Here is a 17,360-nt window from a genome sequence, read left to right as displayed (position 1 = left end):
ATGGGAGAAAGCAGGAAGTTGGGAGGGACTGTTCTAAACAGGCTGACCTTTTGGCTGTTAGGTTTGACTCCATCATTTTCTCTTTGTCTGATAGCTTCTTTCTGTTTCCTCTGCTTGCTTTCTTTTCTCCCGGATCAGGCGTGGTGGGGTTGGGTAAGAAATGTTTCCACTGCATGGGGCAAGTTGTGGCATCTAGCCGTGTAATAAGTTACCCCAATAAGAAGCAAGAGTAGGGTTCAGACGTCTGGTGTTTCAGGGAGCTGAGTGCCCAGTGCTCCATTAAGAAGTACCTGCTTCAGAGACTCTGAAACTCTGGTAGGACCTTGAACCAAGGGGTGTTGTGGTATCATATTGGGCTCTTCTAAAAACCCCTTATGTAGGGGCGCCTGAGTGGCTCAGTGGGTTAGGCTGCTGCCTTCGGCTCAGGTCATGATCTCAGGGTCCTGGGCTCGAGTCCCGCATTGGGCTCTCTGCTCAGCAGGGAGCCTGCTTCCCTCCCTCTCTCTCTCTGCCTGCCTCTCTGTCTACTTGTGATCTCTCTCTGTCAAATAAATAAATAAAATCTTAAAAAAAAATAAAAACCCCTTATGGTTTTACAATCAAGAAGAAATCTTGTGAAGGAATAATAAAAACCGTATTCTCAGCTGGTTTGTGGGAAGAATCTTCACCAGGCAGAGATGACTGTCAAAAGATGGGCGTGTTTGCTCAAGTAATTTTTGACCTCGCTCCTGCTCTCCAGAAAGTTTTAATATGGTTACTTTCAAGTTTAATAATACATATTTTCCTGGTTTTATTTCTTCGTAGTTGAGGGTAAGGATCAAGAATGGACAGATGAGTGGGGAGGTAGGGGCCTCGAGCTGGCATTACTCATTAGTGAGTGTGTTTGATTGATGAATTATTAAGTACTGTCAGCAGAAAAATCCCAGTGTTTGGGCGGTTATGCTCTGCCTTTATTTTGTGTTTTTTTTTTTTTTAATTTAAGATTTTATGTATTTATTTGTCAGAGAGAGTGAGCACAGGCAGACAGAGTGGCAGGCAGGGGCAGAGGGAGAAGCAGGCTCCCTGCTGAGCAAGGAGCCCGATTCGGGACTCGATCCCAGGATGCTGGGATCATGACCCGAGCCGAAGGCAGCCACTCAACCGAGAAACCCAGGCGTCCCTAATTTGTGTTCTTTTTCCCTGGATTTGCATCTGTCTGTTTTCTGTCTGATGGGTGACTCTGATGGTATTTTCCTATATCCACACCCATGCTAGGCTCAGATGGAGAGCCAAGGACCAGTCAACAGGCACTGAGTCCCAGAGACGATCCTGTTTTAGGGAAGTTTGGGCCAGCAGGTGTTAGCTCTGGGGTCCCGGTGGGCAGCCCCAGGGTGACGTGCTGCTGACCTGGGCTGGGACCGCCCACGTGTACAGTTTGATGTTCTCGCTTCACCCTTTTAGCCTCCAGATTTTCATCTCGGTGATCCCATCAGCTGTTCTGTGGCCTGCTATATTCGGGTTGCTTTCATAAACTCAGTGCTTCTTGGGATGAAAGATGGGCCTGCTGGACACGCAACAGTGAGCCTTTGTGTTTTTGAGATCTGATTGTCTTCCGTGAGCAGCGTTTCCTTGTAGTACAAAAGGGCCATGACCTCCTGAAAGGCGAGGCTGATGGTGAAGGTTGTGAACGGGTGTATGCATGCGTGTGGTGTTGGGGTTCATAATATCACATCCATCTCAGGGACGGGAACCGCTTTCTGTCAATATCCTGAAGGGGCACTGGTTGGTTGAGGAGGAAATACATGTTAGCTGCGTCTCGGGTTTGGCTTTTTGGGGTTCCCTTGCCCTTCTGCGCTGTGGGTTCCTCACTCGGGATAGATAGAGGAGAGCCACCAGAAGTGAACCTGTTGGTTGGTTGCCACGTCTGTGTTAATAAGGACAGGTTGCCCAAGAGGAAATGTTTGTTTCAAAGTGGAGTTCTTGAAAGATTTCCAAACTTTTGGCATTAGGTGAAGTGTGGTGGAAGGTCTGTGTGTTTACTTTGGGTGACATGCATTTGCACTGAGTGTTTGGCGTTCTTTGATGGTACCTGACAAGAGCGGATGTAGGTTGTGGGGTAGAGTGGCCATCTGGCACGGAAGGGCAAGGGTTGACGTTTCTTTGCCTCTCGTTTTAGGGCAAAAAAAAAAAATATTGCTTTCCTTACGTCTTAATTTGGGAGGTAAGCCCCAGCGTTTCCTTAACTCAGTGGTGTAGGATTTTAATTTTTTGCTTTGGGGAAGGGAAGAGTTCCTGTTAAAATTCTTCAAAACCAACACCTGCGATGTATGGCTTACAGCGAACCATGGATGGCATTATTTTGAGCTTGCCTTCTGCGGAGTTTAATTTTTGACTCCAAGGCAGCAGTGCTCAACTTCTAGGGGTAGACACATTTGAAAGCAGAGCCCCCTGTGGCTGAGAGCCTGGGAGCCTCCTGAGCCTGGTCCTGTTTCCTTAATCCAACCCATGTTGGAGGTTGGACTCCGTTCTTTTGATCTACTGACACGTGGAATTTGGGGTTGGGCTCAGATCTGTGTTTGCACCAGTGTCTCGGTTCCCCAGAGCCCTTCTAATGCAGAAAGGAGGTTGTAAGAGCATACCTCCCGTGAATGAGCCATTCGTGACTTTGCTTTGGGCTGGGATGTTGATGGAGGAGACCCAGCAGGGAGGCAGTGAGCTGGGCTGCCCACCTGTGAGCACACGCCACACCTTTCTTTTGCCATTTTTCCTTATTCATCTTGGGCCAAGACTTACCTGATAGTCTACCAAATGCGTTCTAAACACAGGTTGCAACATCGAGCACCCACAGTGTCCCCAAGCACAGGAAACTAAAGTTTTAAAGCTTTTGCACTTAGAATTTTGGCTTAAGGTTAAACTATTATCTGGTTGTCTTACATAAAAGAAGAGTTCTGTTTTCTTTGGGGATTAGTGATGAATGTAGCACTTTGTTAAAATGCCTTTTTAACATGCTTGTCATAAACGCAAAGCTACCTTCAGAAAAACTGGTAGGACCTGTATTTCTAATTACAACTTTCTCCTTTCCTTTTAGGAAGGCACCAAAGTAATCCAGCCCATATTTTTGGGGAAAATTATTAATTATTTTGAAAACCATGATCCTACTAATGCTGTGGCTTTGCACGAAGCCTATATCTACGCCACGGTACTGACTGTCTGCACGCTTATCCTGGCCATACTGCACCATCTGTACTTCTACCACGTTCAGTGCGCGGGCATGAGGCTGCGCGTCGCCATGTGTCACATGATTTATCGGAAGGTAAGTGTCATTTTGTAGCAGGACGCCTGCCTCACCCCAAGTATCAAAAACATTTTGGGAAAGTTTGTAGATTAAATATTTTGTAAAAAGGATCTCTGTTTTTATGTATTTATTTCAGTGGGGGCGGGGCACAGGGAGAGAGAGAATCTTAGGCAGGCTCCACACCCAGCACGGAACTAGATGCGGAGCCCCTCGCAGGGTCAGTCTCAGGACGGACCCTGAGGTCATGCGCCTGAGTCATAATCAAGAGTCAGACTCTTGACCGACTGAGCCACCCAGGTGCCCTCCGGAATCATTTATACCTTACCAGAGAATCTTGTTATATAGCAGGGGAATTTTTTTTTTTCCCCTTTAAGTGAACTTTACCAATACACGATGGAAGTTTTCTATTGTGATCAGTAGATCACATTTGATCTATTGTGATAGATCACCACCCCTGCCTTTGATCACATTTGGCCACAGGCTGTTGCAAAATACTCTACTGGTAATGGAATCTAATTAAAAAATAAGTATCAAAAATAAGGATCAAATTGATTGAGGCATGAGAAATTTCCAGTGTCGTCATGAGTAAATCTCTGAGTTGTATTTATGGAAATTTTGTTGTTGTTGTTCATTAAAACTTTCATTTACATCAAAATTGTATTTTACAAGGGACCGTCTGTGAAATTGGATCTGTAAAATTAAATCTCAGAGAACAGATTGTATTTGAGAAAAGGAATAATTGTATTTTTTAAATGAAGCGTTTAACCGTGTTCAGTGTAATTGTGTTAATTAAAGGAAAATATAGAATCCATGTCAGACACATTCACTGTTCTGTAATTATGGTTTTTTTTTTTTTTTAAGATTTTATTTATTTAGGGGGGAGAGAATGAGTGGGGGGGGTGGGGGGCAGGAAGGATAGAGGGAGAGGGAGAAGCAGACTCCCTGTTGAGCCGGGAGCCCGATATGGGGCTCGATCCCAGGATCCTGAGATCATGACTGGAGCCAAAGGCAGACACTTAACCCACTGAGCCACCCAGGCGCCCCGGTTGTTTTTAATAGTATTAAAGAAAATAGTTGATGTTTGGGATGAAACTTAAAATTTTACAATGTTTTTAGTAATTTTTGAGAGAACTTATGTTGTACTTTATGTTGCTTTCCATTTCAGTTATTATTTTAGGCACTGTGTTCTTCTCCTTTAGTATACTTGTAGCTGTTTCAATAACAAGACCTGATTTGATGTGTTCAGCATTTTTTATTGAGAAATGCCATAAAATTCTCCCATAGTTCACCCTGGTCTGAAGTATCATGGAGGGAGTGAGGATTTCAGGTGTCTTTACCAAGGAGTTGCCATAGACAGAAGAAGTGACAACTGGATAGCTCTCTATTTTGGGCCGTTTGCTTTAAAAACAAAAACGCTCCATTTTAACTCTATTGTATACTTGAAATTTACTAGGAGAGTTCGATTTTAAGCATTCCTGCCATACACACAGAAGGATAAGCTTGTAGAGTGATGGATATATTAGCTTGACTGCAGTACTCATTTTTCAATGTATATCTGTCAAAATATGACTTAACTATATACAATACTTTTTAATCAATTGATTAATTTTTGGGTAATCTTTACACCCAATGTGGGCTCAAATTTAAGACCCTGAGATCAAGGGTCCCATGCTTTTCTGACTGAGCCAGCCAGTGCTCAATATATACAATTCTTATTAAAAAAAAAAATCCTTATTGGAAATTCAAGTCAAACAATTTAAATTTAAAATATTGGTTCTTTAACCTAGTTCTGCGTATCTAGAGCTTCTGTTTCTTAGGACTACTTTTCTTAGCAAAACGCAAGATGTCTCCTCCAGCTCTTCCTCTGAGCAGAGTCCTGTTAATCTTGGAATTGTGGGCATGCCAGAGGTTTCTCCGTGTCTGTGGAGGCTGTGACATGTACCTTCAGGTGCCTCCTGTGTGATGTGGAAATGGTTAGTGCTGCCTGTCCGCCCCAGTCAAGGTGTCTTCGTTGCTGTCCTTCTCCTCCTCATGTTTATTCTGTTGTAGTCCCTTTGCCCATTTAGGAGACGGGTCCGATTTCTCTATAAATTAGCTAGATCATGCTTTGCTCCTATAAATAAATAGGAAATTACACTAGGGCTCTACTGTGAGAACCTTAACTGTGGGAGCCAGGTTTGGGGGGACGGTTCAGTCCCACAAAGCTCTTTCCTGCCCAGGTGAGGTGGTGGTGGTTCACCTGTTTTTCTTCCTCTCCCCACTAACGTTTAGAACTCACCTTTGGGAAATCTGATCCGATCTGGCACATTGGCTGCATGTAAACATCTCCCAAAGGTGTTAATTTGCTGGCTTGATTAGCCTGAAAGAATTATCCCCTTAAAAAGACTTGGCTTGGGTCAGACCGTAGGCGTAACTTGAAATGCCAGGAACGTGGGAAAGACCGATCTCCTCAGGCACTGCCTTGTGTCTAGAATCCTGCTAGGGGATGAAATAGGACACTTTTTCACCGCAGGTGGGCTGACTCTTTAGGGCAGAAGCTGGCACTTCAGCGAACCTCTGAGAGGCCCCTCTGAACATTCATGCCTTAGGCTGGGGCCCTACCTCCTGATCCCCGGTTCTGGGAGAGCACCAGGTCGGGTGTCGTCACTGGAATGGCTGCTGGGTTCATAGTAGAAGTTCGTAATATTGCAAGGTGTCGTGAGATGTAGCCTACAAGAAAATGACTTATGACTTGTTTACCTTTGCCCCGCTTTGGTAAAATTGCACTTGGCTTTTGGGCTTTTTTCTTTTTAAGATTTTTATTTTATTTTATTATTTATTTATTTATTTATTTGTCAGAGAGAGAGAGAGGGAGAGAGAGTGAGCACAGGCAGACAGAGTGGCAGGCAGAGGCAGAGGGAGAAGCAGGCTCCCTGACAAGCAAGGAGCCCGATGCGGGACTCGATCCCAGGACGCTGGGATCATGACCTGAGCCGAAGGCAGCTGCTTAACCAACTGAGCCACCCAGGCGTCCCTTAAGATATTTATTTTTTAAGGAAGTTCTGCACCCAATGTGGGGCCTGAACTCACAACCCAGTGGTCGAGCGTCGCCCGCTAATGAGGTGCCTGGAGCATTTATTTATTTACTTATTGTTTGATTGATGGTGGTAAAATATGCATAACCTAACATTTACCCTTTTAACTCTTTAAGGGGACCGTTCGGTGACATTTAAGTAAATTCACACTGTTGTGTGGCCGTCACCACTATCCCACCATTCATCTCCAGAACTTTCTGGTCTCCCCAGACTAAGACTCTGTACACGCTAGACACTGAACTCCCTGGCCCCTACCCCCACCGCCATCCCTGTGTTACTTCCTGTTTCTGAATTTGTCCCCTTTTTCTAGGTACCTCATATAAGTGGATTCATGCAGTATTTCTTCTTTTGTGTCTGGCTCGTGTCACAGAGCCTCATGTCTTCAAGCTTTATCCCTGTTGTCGCCCGTGTCAGAATTGAACTCCTTCTCGAGGCCGATGACAGTTCCACTGTATGGACGGGGCTCATTCCTCTATCAGTGGGCATTCGGGAGATTTGCCTCCACTTTTCGGTGATTGTGAATACAACTGCTGTGAACATGGAAGGGCAGATCCCTCTTCAAGTTCGTATTTTCAGCACTTTCTGGGGACATTTCCCCAAAGTGCAATGGCTGGACTAGACGGTAAATTTTTGAGGAACTGCCCTACCCTTTCCCACAGTGGCGGCGTCATGTTACTTACCCACTTGGTCATTGGTTTTTCTGTGAAACATGAGGACTAAATGAAGAGGAGTTTGGATGAACTGTGGAGTTTTGTTTGGATCCGTGATTCTGGTTGGTGGTCTCTTGATACGGCCCATGGGGGTCTGTTTAGTTTCCTCAAATCTATAGGACATTTTTTTTTTGAACTTTTTACCAAATAAAGAGATTATGCAACACAGGCTGTGTCTTTTGGAAAGTGAACAGATTGACATGAGGAACACAGGTTCCTCACCGTAGTGATGTGTTGAACACTATACTTGCTCATTTTAAGGAAGTCACCGCCTGTCATGGGTCATATTCCCAGCATGGGCTACTGTCACCTCTGCAGTGGGACTAGTGGCTTCTTTCCTGTCTTTGTTCTTGTCCAGGCCACCGAAGAAGCAGGACATATCCAGCTTCAAATCTCAAGGGGCTGCTTTCCCAGCTCAGAGAGAGCAGGCAGGGCCAGACTGGGGGAAGATGGCAGCTTCAGCCCCATCGCAGGTGGAAACGGATCTCGCAGTTGCCAACCTGACTTTGGCTTCAGGCTTGGGTGCGGGTGAGCCTGAATGTTTTAGGTCTCTAGTCCTGGGCGCACAGGATGGCCTTCTCTGTAATTAGGATGGTCTTGTCCCGTGGTACAGAGATTTTCTTGTATTACCAAATGCGCATGGCACAGAGGTTTTTCCTTAAGATCTTAAGCCTGATGGGTTTCCTGACTCTGGGTCCAGTTTGAAGAACTGTGGCAGTTCCATAATGAACCTTGATGGCTGGTTTGCTCTGAATGCCAGGGAAAGCCGGAGCTGTCAGCTTTCGAGCTCATGGACACGGTTCTCTGTCCTTGTTCTTTGGTGCAGTCTTCCTTGCAGAACAGATCATTTTGACCATCCTCTTTATTCTGGCTAAAATCTCATCTTCACTCTCTTTAGAGTTACCCACAGGATAGTTTTTGAGAGTACTTATCTTTCTTTGGTTGAACTTGTAAGATGAGTGACTTCCTCCCAACCTCCGAGTTTCCTTTTATCCTCTGTTGTTGGATCTGTCTTGGCAAGAATTTATACGTAGGAAACCCTCATTATTCATGTACAGGAAACCCTCATTCACAGATTCTGCGTTTGCAGATTGCCTGCTTGTGGAATTTATTTGTAACCCCAAAATCAAGGCCTGGAGCTCCTTCACAGTCATTCGTGGGCACGCACGTTGTCACTAAAATTTTGTATCCTCTGATATGTATATTCCCGGCTGGGGTTGCCTCCTTGTTTTAGCTGTCCTACTGTAAACAAAGTGTTCTTTTCACGGGCTTTTTTTTTTTAAAAAGATTTTATTTATTTGGCAGAGATCACAAGTAGGCAGAGAAGCAGGCAGAGAGAGAGGAGGAAGCAGGCTCCCTGCTAAGCAGAGAGCCCGATACAGGGCTCGATCCCAGGACCCTGATTTGAGATCATGGCCTGAGCCCAAGGCAGAGGCTTAACCCACTGAGCCATCCAGGCACCCCTCATGGGCTGTTTATATGTAGGGCCTGTTTTTTGCTCTTCTTTGCTTCTTGTTGGTGATTTTGCTGTTTTAAATGGCCCCACACAGAATGATAAGGTGCTTGTCTGGTGTTCCTGAGTACAACAAGGCTGTGATGTGTCTTGTGGAATAAACATGACACGTAGTACGGAGAAAATGCCTGTGTTAGATAACCTTGGTTCAGGTTGTTTGTTTTTGACTTGGTATTTTTTTTTTTTTTATTAATACATATAACGTAGTATTTGTTTCAGGGGTACAGGTCTGTGATTCATCAGTCTTACACAATTCACACTAATCCCCATAGCACATACCCTCCCCAGTGTCCATCACCCTGCCACCCCAACCCTCTCCTTCCTTGTTTTTGATAAGACTTCACTCTCATTTGTGCCTTTGTCTTCCTATTTGTTATCTCTGGCAGATTTAAAAACATTTTTCTTTTTTTCTTTTCTAAATTTTCTTTTTAAAGAAAATGTAAATTTTCAGAAATTGATAAGTGAACCCTAGGTGTGATTTCCCTTGAATTTATTATGCCTCTTCGGGTTTGTTGAACTTTTTGATCTTTAATTTATTCTTTCTCTAAAAACTTGGGAAATGTTTGGCCGTTATATCTTTTACAATATTATCTTCTGATCCATTCCCTTCTTCCTCTTTCTTGGATTCTTGTTACATGTATGTTAGAACATCTGAAAGTGTCTCGTAGTTCCCTCTTTTTTTCCCCCCTTAATTTTATTCAATTTTTTTCTCTCTATTCTTCAGATTGGATAGTTTTCTTTTAATCAGCCTGACTCCCTTTTCTGTTATCTTCAAACTGTTACTAAGACCAGCTAGTGCGTTTTTCCTCCCTAGTTTTGTATTTTTCAGTGATAGAATGTTCACTTTGCTCTTTTTTACAGTTTGTGTTTTTCTGCCAAGGATCTGTTTACTCATATTTCTCTTTAATTCTTTGAACATATCTCCCTTCAACTCTTTGAACATAAAACTAAAAAAAAAAAAAAAAAAAAAACAACCACCAGTGTCTGGGTCAAACTTTTTTTTTAAATTCTTATTTATATATTTGGAGGACTTGCTTTTTATTATGAAGACTGCTTTCTTTCTTGTCGTGGTTTACATTTTTCTGTGGGTTTTTTTTTTTTGTTCTTTTTGCGTGTCTCAGACTTAAAATTTATTGGGCATTTTGAATGCTACATTGCAGATCTGCCTTCTGATAGTCTCTTGAGGAATGTTGCATTTTGCATTAATAGGTCACTCACCAGCTGATCTCTTTTAACTTGGTGTAGGCTTGATTTATGCTTTGTTAGCTTACACTTTTGGAAATTCTAAGGTTATTTTTTCTAAGCTTTAAGTTGGTAGGTTTCAGCCTTCAAGCTGTGTCCTTTGTGGGACCTTGTTAGGCCTTGGTAGTAATCTTTTCTGGGTTGAGTCTAGAGCAGATCTGTTCTAGAGAAGAGATTCTCAGCCTTTGCACTGCCAGCATTTAGGGCTGTGTAATTCTTTTTGGGGGACTGGGGGATGGAGGGGACCCCATGCATTGTGGGATGTTGAACAGCAACTGTGGCCTCTACCCACTCGATAGCAATAGCGTCTTTCAGTTGTCACAAACAGTAAATGTCTCCAGACATTGCCAAATGACCCCTGGGAGTGAGGGCAACACTGGCCCAGCTGAGAATCCCTGCTCCACAGCATGGTCTCTCCTTCTCAGGTGTGGTCTTCCCGGTGTCTCAGCTGTATTCCAGTCTTGTTGATCGCTTATTAATAAGGTTTCTCCGCTCTGGCCAGGCAAGAACTCTGGTGCCCTAACTTGACCTTCAGGACTCTGTGTTCTGCTTGCTACTCCTCATGCCAGCTCTCTGGTGAGCCTTAGGCTCTGCTGACCTGGGCCTTTTTAGCCTGTCCCTCAGCTAAGGCCTTGACAGCAGCATTTTTTCACTGCCTCAGGACTTTGGGGACCCTTTCATTCATCCTCGGAGAAGCCAGCTGCTTCGGCCGAGCCTAGCCTCACCTCCGCCTCCTCAGCTCCGTGGGAGCTGCTGTCCTGCGTGGGCTCCATCCAGCTCCCTGCCACAGCTGGAAAACGGGCTGCTGGCCGAGAGCCACGACAGTGGTCGCGTTGACCTCTGGAGTGTCCCTGCTCCCAGAGATCTGTCTTGCACTTCCTGTAACCGGTGCCCGGACACATGATTTTGCCCAGTTCTGTACTTGTCCAGTTCTGCCAGCTCGTGGCAGAGGTGGGGCTGGGGCTGGCCCACCGTCAGACAGCAGCTGTCTGCTTGTGGCCTTTCCTTGCCGGGTGTTTATGGGCCTTGCCGCGGGGAGCTCTGTGTACACGACAGGGCAGGGTGGCCCTCCACCGGAGCGTGGACCCACTCAGCTTCTTTGCTGAGTGGAGCAAGGGGGACAGGTCATATGCTAGGCTCACCTGCGGGTCACCAGATTCTGTTATGAGTCATCGTTGTGCTTAATACAAACCCAGATCCTGGGTGTAATCCCAGACCTGCCCCCCCAGCATGAAGAGAAGCCTGGAAATCTGTATACTTAATCTGTGCCCCAGGGATTTGTGTCCACAGGACAACTGGGGAGTCACCGTGCTAGGGACGGTGAAGGGGGCAGTGGGCAGGGCGGTGGTGGGTGTGGAGCCTTCTCAGAGCGTGAACACACAGCATGGCTGTCTGTATGCTGAAAACACGACTGACAATTTCAGAATCCAATCAATTTTTAAATTTTTATGTTAGTCCAGAGATGTTTTTGTTTCTTTGTTATTTGAAGGTATTTCTGTAGGTTTAGAATTTTTTTGATTGGTGGCTATTCCCCGTCCTGCCCCCCCGCCAAAGGTGATCATTTTGTTTTTATATTTATTTGTTTATTTTAAAAAGGATTTTTAATTTATTTTTTTAAATAAATTAAAACTTGAACTTGAACTCATAACCCTGAGACCAGGAGTCACATGCTCCCCTGATGGAGCCAGCCAGGTGCCCCTCATTCTGTTTTTTTTTTTAATTAATGAATTTTTATTTTTATAAGATTTTTTAATTTGTTCATTTGAGAGAGAACGTGAGACAGATGTGTGAGCCAGAGCATGAGCAACGAGCAGGGAGTGGTGCGGAAGGAGAGGGAGACACAGACTCCCCGCTGAGCAGGGTGCTTGACCTGGGGCTCCATCCCAGGATCCTGAGATCATGACCTGAGTCAAAGGCAGACGCTTAACCAACTGAGCCACCCAGGTGCCCCTAAATCAATGAATTTTTAATTGTGGTAAAATACACATAACTTAAAATTGACCCCATTTACCATTTTTGAGTGTCCCAGCTCGGTGGCCTTAAGTACGTTCACATCATTGTGCAACCATCACCACCATCCATCTCCAGAACTCCCCATCTTGTAAAGCTGAAACTCTGTCCCCATCACACCAGTTCCTTATGCCCTCCCCCCACCCCCTGGCCACCTCCATCCTACTTCCTGTCTCCAGGAAACTGCCTGCTTAGGTGCCTCCTGTGAGTGGAATCACACAGGCTTTGCCCTTGGGTGCCTGCCTTTTTGTTAACCTCGTTTTTTTGAATGGTGCGGGTCATACCTTTGCTCAGTTTTCATTGAAAAAAATTACAGTTTGCCTTCGTCCTCAAGAGTGGCCACCAACTTTCAGTTACTTGTGGAGGAAGAGGAGGGCATTTCCGGACAGGACGGTACCCGCTCTCTGGGTCCCTGCGCAGAGCCTGCAGCCGTGGCTGGGTTATGTTTTGAAGTCCTCGTCTCCTCCCTCTGGGACCCATTAGCTGAACTGACCGGGTTATTTTCTTTGTTTGGATCTCTGTGACTTGATAGCCGTTGGTCCCCAGCTGCTACTGGTTATACTCCACTCTAGTGACAAGGAGAGTGTGGGGTGTGGGATAATGGCATTTGGTGGAGACTGCGATGGGTGAGGGCGTTTTCCTCCCCGGTCTCTGCACTTTTCTCTTAGTTCCTTCGTATGGACTGATGGTAGATGTTAAGGCATTGCTGCTTTTTAATTAGTTTGGTTCTAAAAACGAATGCTGTGAAAATCACGAGTTGGACAGCATCTCCTTTTGTCATTTTTTTTTTTTTAATTCTATATGTATTTACTGGTTTTCTGAAAGCTTCAAGCATGGTGTTTACAAGGGGATGAGTAATAATACAACTCGTTGTGTGATAGCACGAAAGGGTGCACTGTTCCTTTACGTGTGCTGCATATCCAACTTCCTTAAATTCCATGCTTTGAGAAATATAAAACATTAGGGAAAAAGGTTATGCACATTTGTAAAACACTCCTTTTTTTTTTTTTTAAGATTTTATTTATTTATTTGACAGGGAGAGACACAGTGAGAGAGGGAACCCAAGCAGGGGGAGTGAGAGAGGGAGAAGCAGGCTTCCCGCTGAGTAGGGAGCCCGATGCCGGGTTCGATCCTAGGACCCAGGGATCATGACCTGAGCCGAAGGCAGAGGCTTAATGACTGAGCCACCCAGGCACGCTGACACACTCATTTTGACGGTAAAATTATGCACAGTGGTTAACTCTGTGGAGGGTGTTTTGCTTCCCTTTCGTAGTCTTAGTATGAAGGAAAGCACATGATTAAACTTTAGAAACTTTTTTCGAGACAAAAGAGTTCTAAGTAAATATAGTTGTTATAAAAGACTTGGCGTGTGGCCTCATATATAGATTTTTATGACTAAGCCTGCCATTTCTGGGAAGATAGTTTATACTCAACATTTTTAAATGTTTTATAATTTTTAGAAACAAAAACATATTACATGATATTTTTAAAAAGTTGATGATAGTTTTTTTCTTCTGTTGGGGATGTACTTCATCTTTATTTTTCTCATTAAGATAGTCTCTCCTGTAATCGTGTGTGTGTGTGTGTTTGCTGTCCTTTGTCTCCTCGTCATTGGGTTTTCCATGTTCGCTGTATTATTACTTCTTCCACCCAAGGGCCACTCCCCCCCCCCCCCCCCCCCCCCCCCGCCAACTCACCTTTGCCCCAGCTGTGCTGTGTTGTTCTATCTCTTCCCCTCTTTTGTGTGGGAGACCAGTCACATGGTGCTTGTCTTTCAAAACAAGAAATTGGTGATGGGAGGGCCTAGGTTGGGGGTGTCTTTCGTTATTCAGGGATGTAACCTCACTTCGAACGTGACTACCATCGTTATGGCCTCACACATTCAGATGGACGCTAGAGGTGATGAGGTCAGGGAATGTGGAGTCAGTCTGACCTCAGAGCAAATATCACAGACCCCCTGGTCGTTCTTGGGGTCCACATTGTGGCCCTTCTGCTCAGAACGCGTTAAGTCTGTGTGTGTCCTTCTGTCCTCTTGACCCCCAATAGATCACAGTGGTAAAATGGTAAAGGAAAGGTGGCTGATGAACTTAAAAGAAGGCTGATGGTAGCCCCAGGAGGGCCATGCCAAAGCTTGCAGAGAACTTTCCGTACAGGTGTGCTGGCTTATAGGCCAGTCATAGAAAACAACCCCCCCCAAAAAAAGACAATGGAACTGTCCAATTATAGAGAGGTTGTTGATTTTGTATGCACTTTGGTTTTCATTTCCTTGAATCTCTTTTCTTCTACCGAAGCATAGAGGGGCTCTGATTGACTTCATGGAGATGTTACCCATTATATTTATGGGTATGGAGATATTAGGTGCTCCCTGTGTCCTCCCTCAAAAACAAAATTTATTGGTTTCAGGTTATGCTGTCATGAAAGAAGACGTGGCAGCATTACTAAGCAACTCCAGGCAACAATATTGGAAAAATATAGGCAGTTTTCTGCTTTGGGTGAGCTACGTGTACTTTTCCTACGAGCCTGTTGCAGTCATACCCAGTGTGCCTGGAAGCCACGTTATCTGACAGACTCAGCTCTGGGGTAGGGCCATGAACCAGGAAGGAAACCAAAAATACCAAAGAGGTGACCCAAGTACTTGGTTTTTAGGTCTGAAAATCCTTTAGGTTTCTCCTCAGAGCCTGCTTGCTGTGATTTTACTTAAAAGGTTATGAAGCTGTCCTAGTTTGGAAACAGGAGTAGGTACTGGTGAGAGGGATAGCTTGATAGCAAGGGAAAGGATGGGTGTGAAATTCCGAAGGCATGGCCGTTTGGGGCTGTCTCTGGGAGCAGTTCCTCCACACACACCCAGGGTCCTTGACATTGGGTATGAGGCACATTGGTGATAAGGAATCGGCATCATTTGGATGGGGAAGAACTGCTTCTGTTTTTAAGGACCGTTAGAGAAGTGATGGTATGTGTCCATACTTGGGTTTTGTGTTTTACTTGTACTGATTAAAGTAATTGAGAAAGAAGAAAACAGTATCTTTTTCAAATGAATGACAAATATTACTTATTTTTTAAAAAAACTGATTAAAATCATTCTTCTGGTCCAGATTATAGAGTTGTCTTATAACTCCAGATGTATTTTGATGCTCTACCCAGAGAAGGAGCCCCCTATAAATGGACAGAGCCCCCTATAAACGCTGATCAAGTTTGCATTCCACAGTTGGCAATGTTGGTTTTAATGGCCATGTGGATTCCAGTATAACCCATAATTAGGTATTTCGATTTTTTCCCAGTTTTTTATATTAACAGACGTCAGTGCAGTGAACATGACCAAAGTGAAACCTTTGGAGACGTCCTTAATTTCTTAGGGTATATACATTTCAAGGCTTTTTTTTTTTTTTTTTTTAAGATTTTATGTATTTATTTGACAGAGACAGAGAGAGAGAGAGAGAGAGAACACAACCATGGGTGTGTGGGAGGGAGAAGCAGGCCTCCTGTGGAGCAGGGAGCCCGACGCTGGGCTCTATCCCAGGACTCTGGGCTCGATCCCAGGACTCTGGGTTCATGACCTGAGCAGAAGGCAGATGCCTAATGACTGAGCCACCCAGGTGCCCCAAAGCTTTTTTTTTTTTTTTTTTTTTTTTTAGTGATTTTACTTATTTATTTCAGAGAGAGAGTGAGCAGGGGGAGAGGGAGAGGTAGAGAGAATCATGCTCAGCGTGGAGCCTGACGTAGGGCTCCATCTCATGACCTCATGACCTGAACTGAAGCCAAGAGTTGGTCACTCAATGGACTGCACCATCTAGGTGCCCCGCAAGGCTTTTGAATGCTAGATTTCCTTCCAAAGAGCTTGCAACTATTTATAGTCTTTGGGAAACTGAGATGGCCCCCACCCTTGCCAAGATTGGCTCTTGTAACTTTCTGTCTTTGCTACGTTCACCGTTCACCGGTTCCTAGATGAAAAGGAGAAAAAGAACACTTTGTCGTTATTTCTGAGTCATAATGAATTTCAGTATTGGAAAATTTTCAGTGGTCATTTGTGTTTACCTCAGTGAGTTTCCTGCACCTGTTATCTGCCACTCTTTTATAGTAGTAGACTTTTATAATTATATATATATGTATATATATATATGTATATATATATATATGCATATATATATAATATTAGTAGACTTTTATAATTCTTGATATGTAAGACTTCTTGATTTAGCAAAGATACTAATCCTGGGTCTGGTATATACAGTGCAAATAATTGCTTTCAGTTTCTGTTTTTTTCTCTCTCATGGTGGAACTATTGTGCTCTTACAAGGAAAACAAATTTAACTAAACAGTATCCCTTTACACCTTGTCAACTTAAGGAAATGTGAAACCAAAACATTGCTTTAATATGTGCATTTTTTTCTCTACACCCAACCTGAATGTTTTTCAACTGTAACATACATCATTTATTAGAACCAAACTTTAATTTTCTACATTAATGAAGAGTGGTAATTTTGCTTCATTTAAAAAAAAAGTACCCAATGTTCTCTGTCAGGCATGAGTATGTTCAGCTTCTTTTCTCATCTGCAAAATAGGTGTAATTCTTGCTTTGTAAGGTTGTTTCTTAATCAGTTGTCTGGGTTGTAATAGGTGCTCAATAAAGGGCACCTGTTTCTATGATTATGCTGATGTCAATGAATATGACAGCCTCTGTGCACTCAAATGAGCTGACAGGTCCTGGGGGCAACAGACACGTAATTGATTTTACTAGAGGCTCTTCTGTAGGTGTGAACATGCTTGTGTGTGTGTGTGTGTTTCTGTTTCTTTGGTCTTGATCTTAGGTAGACTTAGATCATCAATTTTATACTTCTATTTCTTTCTTTTTTTTTTTTTTTTTAATTTTTTTTTTCTCTTTCTTTCTAATGTCAAACATTTAAAGCCAGAAGTTTCTGCTAAGACTTGGTTACCTGTATCCTACAAATTGTGATATATGGTCTATTCTCATTTATTTAAAAATATTTCTGATTTCTCTTAGGAGGTCTTCTTTGCCACGTGGCTGTTTAGAAGTTATATTGTTAATTCTCACATATTTGGGGTTTTGAGGGCTATCATAGTGATTTCCAATTGAATTCTTCTGTCACCAGAGAACATTCTGTGTAACATTTTTATGTTTAGAAATTTATTTGAGATTTATTTTATGGCCCCAGCATATAGGGTCAGTGTTGAGAAATATTCAGTATGTACTTGAGAAGTCTGTCCTGTAGCTCTTGGGCATGGCGTCCCACAAATGTCAGATTAAGGTAGTTACTAGTGTTGTCCACATCTTCTGTATCCTGATGATTTTTTTTTTTTATACTTTCATTAATTACTGAGAGAGGGAGTTGAAATCTACGATTGTGGTCTTTTCTGATTTTTCTCTTTCGTTCTTTTTTTTTTTTTTTTTTATAAAGATTTTATTTATTTATTTGACAGACAGAGACCACGAGTAGGCAGAGAGAGGAAGGGAAGCAGGCTCCCTGCCCAGCAGAGAGCCAGATGCGGGGCTTGATCCTAGGACCCTGAGATCATGACCT

General features: G+C 43.7%; 1 protein-coding gene across 3 annotated transcripts in view; it reads left to right on the top strand.

Moving 5' to 3' along the window:
• The window catches only part of ABCC4 (ATP binding cassette subfamily C member 4), a 248,357-nt gene that overhangs the window by 50,509 nt on the left and 180,488 nt on the right, over positions 1-17,360 (top strand). For all 3 annotated transcript variants that reach the window (XM_047720242.1, XM_047720241.1, XM_047720243.1), the window contains exon 4: positions 3,068-3,292. In XM_047720242.1, coding sequence (XP_047576198.1) covers positions 3,068-3,292 — 225 coding nt within the window. The remainder of the gene's footprint in view (positions 1-3,067; positions 3,293-17,360) is intronic.

The sequence above is a fragment of the Lutra lutra genome, chromosome 3 (assembly GCF_902655055.1).
Source record: "Lutra lutra chromosome 3, mLutLut1.2, whole genome shotgun sequence".
Taxonomy (NCBI): domain Eukaryota; kingdom Metazoa; phylum Chordata; class Mammalia; order Carnivora; family Mustelidae; genus Lutra; species Lutra lutra.
Note: the sequence above shows the minus strand (reverse complement) of the source record. Positions and strands in the feature narration are given on the sequence as shown.